The sequence below is a fragment of the Parasteatoda tepidariorum genome, chromosome 5 (assembly GCF_043381705.1).
Source record: "Parasteatoda tepidariorum isolate YZ-2023 chromosome 5, CAS_Ptep_4.0, whole genome shotgun sequence".
In the NCBI taxonomy this organism is placed as follows: Eukaryota; Metazoa; Arthropoda; class Arachnida; order Araneae; family Theridiidae; genus Parasteatoda; species Parasteatoda tepidariorum.
This window is the reverse complement of record NC_092208.1, coordinates 42,304,623-42,316,016: the sequence shown is the minus strand read 5'-3', so window position 1 is coordinate 42,316,016 and position 11,394 is coordinate 42,304,623. Positions and strand designations below refer to the sequence as shown.

The window sequence follows — 11,394 nt, the reverse complement described above, 5'->3', positions numbered from 1 at the left end:
TATGTTGTATGTATATAATGCCCTTTTTCAATATTCTTTTCCTATATTACCCAATTATGTATTGTGCTATCTGCAAAATTAATTGATGGACAGGCTAATGTAGTGTAAAAAGATTATTATTTTATATTATCTAGTTTATCGTACATAAATCAGAACTTTTGAAAAACACTATTTTTGCTTATTTTTTGGCATGAAGATATTTTTTGAATCTTAGTTTTAAAAAAAAATGATGATAAAGGATTTGATATAATATATTATCAGTTTTGTGAAGTTCTTTGCCAGTCAACAAAATCAGTATTACTATTAATCAGTAAGCTACCAAGAGGACATCTACCTTTTAGTTTATGCTTAAACCAAACACAACTATTACATAACAGTTTCCTATTTTTTTAATTGCAAATTCGGGTTTTTCATACAATTTAGTTCCTAATCTAATTAATTGTCACTTTAAACAAAATTAAAAAGCTGAAGATTTGTTTTACCCTCTCAATCATCCATGAATTTATGGACAATCAATAAATTAATGAATTCATGATTTTAAATACAAGTATTTGGTTTCTTTATAATAATTTCAATGATTAAAATTTATTGCCTGTTAGTATAATATTTTACATTAAAACATCTAGATTTTTTTTTAATAAATTTTTTAAACTTTTCAGCATAAAATATTTAAGCAGCTATTCTTTTTTTTTTTTTTTTTTTTTTTTTTTTTTTTGGCAGCTATTCATTTTCAGTTATTAAATTGCATATTTTTTCACCATGTAAAATTTTAGTTAGTTGTATTTCTATTTGATTTTTTTTTTTTTTTTAATATCATAGTTACCTGACTTGGAATGCATAAACCTTCAGTAGGAGAATCACCGAAGAATTTTATTTTTTAATAATAATCCAATTATTCCTCAGTTTAAAAAAAACTATTAATTTGTCATAAAATCAAGAGACAAAGTAGGTGAATTCCATATTATAGCCTAAAAGCAAAAGTAAAAGAAAATTTCTTGAATGTTCTCTTTAAAAATATAACAAAGCACGTTTTAAACTTTTCTCTGAGAAATTATTAATTTATTTTTATTCATTATTTATTACTATATTTTACTGAAAAAACTTAATTCTTAATCTTCTAATTTTTGAATAAATCTTTGAACTAGATTTGTATTTCAAATACATTAAATACATTTTCTTTAAAAAAAATTTTTAAATGTTTTGATAGCAGGACTTCGTATTTCTGTTTTTGTTTTTTTTTTTATTATTATTATTCTAGTGTTTTTTTGTTTAATGATTTTATTAGTAGATAGTAGGCTGCATGAGAATAACTGTAATTATCAACTTTCTTTTAAACTTATTTAGATCTATTTTTATGTTAAGAGATATATTTCCAAAGTAAAAAAAGTCCAGGTTGCGAGATTTTCACTGTATGTAGGAATTGCACAGTTTTTAAATTCATTCCTGATCAACTTGTTCCTTTCTTAATTCTTTATTTTAAACGTTACGTGTTTACCATTTTTTAAAGGTTGCGGATAGTTAAAGAAATGCATCACCCAAAACAAAATTTTCAAAGCAGAGGATTACAATATTTTTTTAGCTCTTGGTTTCCCCTTCTTAATAGACTAACGTGTGTACAGTGTAACAAAAAAAAATTCTGATTTTTATTTTGAATCACTACAAAACCTGGGTCATGAAACCAGTTCTTAAAAATGCTACTTAAAGAAAAATACAAACAATTTAATCTATGCAAACAATTTTCCGAAAACTGCACAAACAAGTTTCTAACTTTCTAAGCTTTTGCAATGACATTTTTTAATGTAATTTATAACTTTTTTTACTTCAAAATTTGTTTACAAAAAAAATATCTACTATCCTCTATAAAAGTAAAACATATTTATTATTGTCTCAATAAATGTCTATTTTATATCCAATGATAATATATCAGAGTAATTGATGATTATTGTATTTTGCATCATTTTTGTTAACATAAATGAACTATTTAGTTTAAATATATACTCAAAAAATTTGCCAAAAACTTTAACTTTTATTACTTGCACATATATTCTTTTGAGCGAACTAGTTTGATATTCATTTAGAAAAGTTCTTTAACCTTTTTGAGTGATTCATTGAAGAAATAAAAACTGCCTATCAACTTTTAAAAATTGCATCAATTGGTTTTTACTACCAAAATCTATTATTAAAAAAAAAGAAAAAGAGATTATTAACATTTTCCTATATCCAAATTAGCATGATATAGAATACATGTTTAATTTTAACATAAAAATAAATGTTTTTGATGATAAAAAAAAATAATCATTGACCTTGGTCCTTTCCATAAAATGATCATGTCTTACCTTAATTCATTTGCCTTTCCTAAATCTGAAAAAAAAGTCACAGCTGATATTGAAACCATAAAACTCTTTCAAGTTGTATATATAATTATAAATAACTTATTACATTCCACTTTTTCTGATTAAAAAGCCTTAGCACTACTTGTTATTTATTTTATTAAATTTTGTTTTGTTTGAAATCTGAAAATAATTACTATTTTTAATTTCTTTCTCTTAGAAATTTCCAGTAACACAACATTTCATAAGGTTTTAGTTGATCATAATATAAAGCAAGATGCAACTTCAAGTAGCATAGAATTTAAGTACATGTCTAGTCAAACAAGAAAATATTCATTTTGTGCTTATAAAATTCAATAATATATAATAATTACTTTATATTGGTTTGTTGAATCTCAAAAGGAAAAAACAAATATTTATTTTGGGTTTCTTAAATTTGAAAAAATAATATTTTTTTTTTTCAATTGGGAAAAGTATGATTTATGAGATTTTAAATATGTAAAAATCAAATAATGTGTATTATGTTCTACTTCTTGAATTTTGAGCATGAAACAAATATAAGAACATTTTAATTATCATTATTGTTCAAATTATAAGGTACTACTAGTGTATAATCTATAAATGAAATTTTATTTTACTCATAATGTAAATTATTTGTGTAATTTAGTTTGGTTTGTCTAAGCAGCTATATGTTTCCCCTCTTATTAATGTATGTGCCCTATCATATAAGACCAAATAAATTTTTTTATATGCTTTAGGTTTTTCCCATTGAATTTCTGCTTATATTATTTACCATAATTGTATTTTAAAAAATATATACATGCTTACCATATAAATTTCAAAGAATTTCTTTTTTATTTGCAGCTCTGGAAATTTTCACTTCTTATTAATATTTAGACCCGCTTGATGTCAGTGTTAACACACACAGACATGATTTGTAGATACCCACTTTTTGTTCAATTGGAGATAGCTATATTTATGAAACCTATCCATTTATTGTAGACCCTATTTCGACATAATTTGTTCAAATTCCACAAAGATCTTTAGATATAGTAAAGCCGCAATGAAGTGTATATGTTCTGCAAAGATTGTGAAAATACCTACCATTTTGCCCCTTTGAGCTCCTAAAAAAAAGATATGGTAGTTTTTGTTCTACATAATACAATCGAATCGTTCAATGAAAATATTTTTTTTAATCAAAGGACATGAAAAATATTAGTCTTAAAAATTCTTCCTCCCCAGCTCCTTCCAAAACTTCTCCCTATCTTCTCGATTATATTGCAAATAAAAACACTCACACTTGTGTAAAATCTCTACTAAAAAAAAATCTCTATGTTTTTCATGAGGGATCTAGAAGAGATTTATGAATTCGAAAATACTGTTGTGTTAGATAAAGAAAATGTCCACCCTGGAAGAATTACTACCTGTTCGGCACTATTTGTACAGTTATTCACCCAATGCTGGCATATTTTAACAATCGATTATTTACTGCAATTTACAATTGACGAATTTTTATCGCTTGACTACTAGTAATTGACTGTGAGATTAAGAATTTCTTTCCTGCAGACATATATTGGATAGGATACGATTTCACTGTATATGCAAAAAAATATATCATCCCATCCTTTTTTTTTATCTTTGTCCCAAATTTTTAAATAGTTTCTTCTTTAATGTTCAAGTACAGTCCGCAAAAAAAAAAAACGAATCACCCTGAATAACTTTCGTTCTAATGATCGGATTTTCACGAACTAAGTGTCNAGAGAAATAAACTATATCATGCCAAGAAAGTATTAAGCCAAGCCCGTTCTAGGGGGGCATTTTTACGCACCTGAAAGCAATTATCCTTATCTTGACAGCTTAACTTTGGGCGAGGTCTACAATGAACCATAGAAAAATCGGTATTTTATTACTTCAATGCTTACTCCAATTAATTTTGTGGTACTTTCATGTGCAATATAATGCATATTTATTGTCGAAATTGATTTCGAAAATTTTATTTTTCTGCAGTTTTTCAGAAAAACCTGTTAGGTTAATTTTAAAAAAAAATTGACATAAATTTTTTTAAATTTTTTTTTCAAAAAACTTTCCAAATTAATTGGAGTATGTAATTGCAAATCAATAATTTAATAAATAACTAATTAATTTATAATTAATTAATAATTAATTACTTTCTGATTTATTTATTAATTAGCAAATTAATTAATTATCCAATTAATTACAAAATAATAGGATTATGAGACAATTGCAATAACTAATAGTCTGCATTGAAGTAATAAAATACCGATTTTTCTATATATTGAATTATTTTTTATCTCTCATAGGACCTTCTATGGGCCGAAACGAATGTTGTCCTCTAAAATTATTCCTCATAAGGCATACATCCCACTAGTTTATTTCAAAATTGGCGAGTCACACTTCCCTAGTTTCCCTTGTCAGTAGAAGTCGTGTCACGCAAAAGAAAAAGTGAAGAAAGAGAATCTGTACAAATGAGATATTTAAAAATTTGGTTTTCACTAAAAGAATTTTGTATCCACTTAACAACCAGGTTTATACACAAAAGTTCAGCCTGGAAAACAGTACATTCATTATGTAGTCGGTGCTTGGCAGTAACCTTCTCTGTTCCATTTTCATAAATTACAAAAGCAAGACCAACCCTTCCATCAAGCTTACTACCATCCGTAAAGCAGATAGTTTTATATTCCTGAAAAACATTATTTACATAAGGAATAATTATAACAGGTTTCCTGCATGCTGGGTGAGGCAAACATGAAATAGGAAACTTCCCGTCCAGGGTTAGACAATCGTTGTCTTTTATCTTCTCCTTTAATTCAAGATTATTTAAGATAATAATTTCCCTTATTCTTATATAATAATTCATTATTATATAAGATAAGATTTTCCCCCTTTGAGCTCCTAAAAAAAAGATACGGTAGTTTTTGTTCTGCATAATACAATCGAATCATACAATGAAAATATTTTTTAATCGAAAGACAGGAAAAATATTAGTCTTAAAAATTCTTCCGTCCCAGCTCCTTCCAAAACTTATCCCTATCCTCTCTATTATATTGCCCATAAAAACACTCAAACTTGTGTAAAATCTCTACTAAAAAAAATCTGTTTTTCAGGAGGGATCTAGAAGAGATTAATGAATTCAAAAATACTGTTGTAAATAAAGAACATGTCCACCCTGGAAGAAGTGTCTACCGCATATATGTTCGGCACTATTTGTACAGTTATTCCAACCCAATGCTGGCATATTTTAACAATCGATTATTTGCTGCAATTTACAGTTGACGAATTTTTATCACTTGGCTACTAGTAATTTTTTTTTTTGCCGTATGCGTGTTTTGGCAGTGGGGGTGCAATCTATGGCCAGGAATTCGACTTCTGCCACGCCATTCACACAACCACAACCCGTTTATAGGGCGGGTCACATAGAACACACACAGAGAGAGAAAGAAACATCCATGCCTTGCCCGGGATTCGAACCCAGGACCTTTCTGATGTAAGGACAGTTCCCTGCCCCCTACACAGGCCGGTCGGCACTAGTAATTATTGACTGTGAGATAAAGAATTTCTTTCCTTCAGACATATATTCGAGAGGAAACGATTTCACTGTATATGCAAAAAAATATATTATCCCATCCTCTTTTTTTTTTTTAAATCTTTGTCCCAAATTTTTAAAATAGTTTCTTCTTTAATGTTCAAGTACATTAAAATACATTTGTGATGAAATGAAATAGGGAAAAATGACTATTTTATTTAAAAAGTTCTTCAACTAACAGAAATAATAAAAGCGAGCAGCGCAAACGGTGATATAAAGTCAAGAATAAATGAAGCTCACCATGCCTTTAGAATTCTTCAAGACACTTTGTAAGCGTTTGAAGCAGAATTCGCCAATACGCATCAAGTTTCGGCTGTTCAAAGCCGGTTATAAAATAAGATAGCAGCTGTAGCTTAAGGGATAAAGCGTTCGCCTCTCAATGAGGTGACCCAGGCTCAGGTTCGAATCCCAGGTAGCTTTGGTTGATACAAATTTTACTCCCGGCTCGCACCGGTGCAGACGTAAAATGTCCTCAGTGGACGACGAATCATGGGTTAGAATCCCCTTGCCATCGGGTCGTGGTTTTGCTCTCCGTGTAATGCTAACGCGTTTTAGTTCCATCAAAAAATCCCTCACAAAGGCGAGTTTGTCCTAATGTTTGATCCAGGAGTTTTCGGGTTCAAAAAGACAAGGATACGGAGTTGAACATTGATAATCGTAAACTCAGAATTGAGTCGGCTGTTCAACGGCGAGTTAGTTCCATCAAAAAGTCCTCTGCGAAGGGTAATTTGTCCCTAATCTTGATTCAAGGGTTCCCTTGTCTTCTACGTTAGGTTTGAAAATTCCAAGTCTATGGAGTTAAACATTGATAGTCTTTAGAATCAGAATTGGATTGGCTGTTCGACACCGGTTATGAAATATGCATTAAGACGCGCGTATTATACGCTTCGGATTTGAATTTCTCTCAATTAAAATTTTTTTTACCGGGAGTGGAAATGTGTTAAAATATTTTTTTTCTACTGTGGAAGATAAACCATTTTTTTTATTCCAATGGCAGGGCATAAACAAGAAATAACACAGAAAACAAATGCAAAGACAAAACAGGTGAATAAATAAACTAAACAGAATGACCGAAGTCATTGCCCTAAAAGTTCTCTGGCTTGCCAATAAAGCGACGATTCAGAGCCGGAATGCAATGCAGCACAGCGGCGGAGGTGGGTCCTATTCATGGGCTCTGCCAAGTTGCAGAGCGGACAGTCAGGTGANCCATTGTGCAGCTCTAGTGCGACGTAAAGTAACAACAACAACATTAAAATACATTTGCAATATTTGTGATAAAATGAAATAGGAAAGAATGACAATTTTATTTAAAAAGTTCTTCCGCTAACAGAAATAATAAAAGCGAAAAGCGCAGACAGTGATATAAAGTCAAGAATAAATTAAGCGTTTGAAGCATAATTCTCTAAAACCCATCAGGTTTCGGCTGTTCAACGCCAATTATAAAATAAGATACGCGTCCAGATAGCAGCTGTAGCTTAAGGGATAAAACGTTCGCCTCTCAATGAGGTGACCCAGGCTCAGGTTCAAATCCCAGAAAGCCTTGGTTGATACGAATTTTATTCCCGGCTCGAATCATGGGTTAGAATCCCCTTGCCATCGGGTTGTGATTTTGCTCTCCGTGTAATTCTAACGCGTTTTAGTTGCATCAAAAATTCTCCACAAAGGCTAGTTTGTCCTCATGCTTATCCAGGAGTTTCCTAGTCTTCAGGTTCAAAAAGACAAGGATACGGAGTTAAACATTGATAATCACAAACTCAGAATTGGGTCGGCTGTTCAACGGCGAGTTAGTTCCATCAAAAAGTCCTCTGCGAAGGGTAATTTGTCCCTATGCTTGATTCAAGAGTTCCCTTGTCTTCTTTTCTTCCCTTCAGAATTGGATTGGCTATTCGACACCGGTTATAAAATATGCATTAAGACGCGCGTATTATACGCTTCGGATTTGAATTTCTCTCAATTAAAAAAAATTTTACCGGGAGTGGAAATGTGTTAAAATATTTTTTTTCAACTGTAGAAGATAAACCACTCGGGAATCATTTTGTGAGTATAGAGTGGGTGAAAATGACACCCATTCATGCGTTATGGATTGAGAAAATTTATTGACATAGCTCTTACACTGTCGATAACTTTAGCTATTTGTGAAAAACGCTTTACAACTGAATCTAAAAGTAGAATAATATCTAAGAAAAAAAGCTTCGCTTGGGGAAGAGTATTTAGATTAACTTTCTTGCGAAAAACACTCTTTTCATAAAACCAATGAAGGCATCGAATGCGACACGAGTCACGAACATACTGTTAAAGCTAAGGTAAAAACAGAAAAATGCGTTAAAAATTTTAATTTAATATATATATTTAATTTATCTATCTATCTATCTATATATATATATGTAACACTGGTCTGGTGATACTGCAAGTACCTAAGACAATCTCAATCTAAACAGGGAAATCAATACTATTGTATGGTCTTAAAACTGAAAGATATCGGTTCACTCTCTTCGACACCAGAAGAGGACAAGAGCCGTACTTCAAAATGAGGTGTCCCAGGTTCGAATCTCAACGATGGCAGGTTGGTGGTTTTCTCCTAATTGTGACTCACATGCGAGTAAGTTCCACAAAAAAGTCATTCCACGAAGGCTATTTTGTACCGCTGCTTGATTTGGCTCAAATTTGTAAAGCTACGGAGTTGAATATTGATAGTCTTAGAATCAGAAATGGGTCGACAGTTCAACTCCGATTTTAAAGTAAAATATAAAAAAAGAAGTGAACGGCCAAAAATTTACCTGTAGTAAAATGTTTTTTTTTTTTTTTTTTTTTTTTTTTTTTTTTATTNTTTTGAAAAAAAAAGAAGAGCCTATGAATCTGACAGTGGAACTGTCCACCGGGAAGCGTACTAAGACTCTGGTTAGTCGGGTCATACTGGGGTTAGCGTACTAAGACTCGTCGCGCTCTTTTTGCAATGTACCAATCTATGTGTATTTTGAAAGTAAAGAAAAGCATTCCGCAACAGCCCGTTGTGGGCTGGGGGAGGGGTCATAGAGATTAAGGCTCCACAATTTTGTGACTAACTGCATGATTGTGGCAATGTGGTCAGCACTGCATACAGGCCGTTTATACTTCCCAAACAGACTGGTACCCATCGATCATAAGCTGGGTGGACTTCATGCCGCCACTGGGGATCGAACCCAACGTTACATATTTGATCCAAGTCAACCGTGCTTACAAGAATTGTAAGAAGACATTATAATAGTGAATTCATTTATTTTCATAAAAATGTATACATTTTTGACACTTATCACAACACTTTATCACATTACCAACACTTAATGACATTTTTTTTTTACATTTAAAAAATTAAGTTCAATAAGCAGTTGACAATTATCAAATTGGGTTAGAGCATGCAATATAAATTTCATATATATTATCTTTTAAAAACTTTTCCCCCTTCTCATTTCTATAAAGATTGTTGATAGTGTAAAGATTGTATATAATATTACTTTCAACGTGGATTAAAATATATAATTATCAATTGTAGTTCACAACAAGTGGTGGATGATTTTGAAAATATAAAGTCTTTTTAAAAATAATTCATAAAATATTCAATGCTCTTTTTTAATAAAATTTCATAAATTCATTTATTAAATTTACTTTACAACAGCAATGATCGGCTGTTCAGAACATGAAAGCGACAAGGATTCAATCCATGTTTTCCTCCTTGTACAAAATGTTGGGGTAGGGTAGCCTAGTGGCATGAGAATCGAGCTCGGCTAAGACTCATCAACTACATGCGATATACGTGCTCGTAAAATATGTGGAATCGAAAGCCCTGTGGTCAGTCGCTGAGCAGTGCCATGGGTACAGAGGTCTGGAGAAAACTTCTTTCAGAACTATATTTAAATTGAGGAAGTGGCCTCACGAACTGTGATGGCATATATTTGGATTAACCTCAGGGATATTTCCCAGACCGTTGCCAATACCCATTGTACAGCTCTGGTGCGACGTCAATAAAGTACCTACCTACCTTGTAAACAAAACTTTAATTTGGTTTTTCAGATTTGATGATTCATTATAAAATCAATCAAATACTTGTAAACTGGAATCGAAATCAACAACCAGTGTTTCTTAAAAAATATGTAGTGGAAGGATTCAAAGATATGTATGTTGTCTTAATTCTTCTTTTAATAGCTTTATATAAAATCATTTGTTAAAAATATTTTTTAACTTGTGCAAACCAGTTGCGCATCAGAACAAGTACGTAAAGGATTGAAAAAAACTTTTTTTTGTCATGATGATTCTTTGCTTACCATAAAATCATTGGTTACATAAAATGTACTGATAAAATATCTTAAATTCATCTAACAAATGGTGGTGAAATTCAAGCTATAAAGTTTGTTCCACAGTTCATTTTTGCATTCAAATACCACTTCAGCTGAGTTTCTTTAAATCCTGGTGGCATTGTTATAACATACGCAAACTAATAAAAGAACCTGGTGGAAAATGGTTCTAATTGACATTTTTGAAAACATTTAGATTTCTCAAGCTCAAGGTGGATCTCATTTTCGCATTATGCGACTCTAAATTCGTAGACCTCAGTGAGTTAAAGTAGCAGTATTAGTTCCAAGTGCATTTTGCAATAAGTAAGTCTAAGAATAAATACTCTCTTTTTGGTTGTTATTTAAAATGCTAAGAATCAGACCGTTATTGACGAACAGTTTAAACGAATGAAGGATTTGTAGATTTCATCTATTGGAAGCATGCGGTCAAGAAATGAAGAGAAAGCATAATCTTAATTTCTTATTGGCAACACAACCTACAAATTTAGAAGCTAATTAGCTTAAATTCCATGTAAATGTCAATTAGAACCTTCATCCACTCAACTCTTCAACTATGACTGTATACGTATTTTAGGTTGGGTATAAGTGGTAAAGAGATTCATCATGGAAATGGACAAAACAAATACGGCTTTGAGGTCTTGCGTTACCAATCAAAGTAGGAGGTTGATCTAAGAAGTGGAAAAAAAATATAAACATTAAGATTGATTGAAAAATATACACATAACATTCATCAAAATTATAAAAATTCATAGAGCTTTGTTTCGATAAGCAAAGAATCTAAAGTTTCAAGTAAGGCTAATTATTTTTAGTAGCCTTACTTATAACTTTAGCAGTATTTTTTTTTTCAATAACCAGATAAACTTCACGACCAAAACATATGGAAAATTAATTCTCATACTTTTGCAACAGAATGCGCAGAGGTGATGTGCACATCTTAATGCAATTAAGAAGCATACACGAATTTCATATGGGAATTAGCCTTCAATATGCCTCTTGCTTCCCACTCTTAGTGTGCGGCCCACCTAATAGTTTTATAGTATTCGCAATAATACGTTAACATAGAAAAAACTTTAGCAATTGATGGTTGTAACAAAGATGGAAGTATCTGGGAATATATTGCAATATTTGTGAT

At 31.1% G+C, this 11,394-nt stretch overlaps 1 protein-coding gene across 1 annotated transcript in view; it reads right to left on the bottom strand.

Moving 5' to 3' along the window:
- Positions 1-9,169: 9,169 nt before the first annotated feature.
- LOC107437496 (CKLF-like MARVEL transmembrane domain-containing protein 7) overlaps positions 9,170-11,394 on the bottom strand; it is a 22,330-nt gene continuing 20,105 nt past the window's right edge. The window contains exon 5 of the mRNA XM_016049514.3: positions 9,170-10,930. Within this exon, the coding sequence (XP_015905000.2) occupies positions 10,913-10,930 (18 nt within the window). The 3' untranslated portion in view covers positions 9,170-10,912. The remainder of the gene's footprint in view (positions 10,931-11,394) is intronic.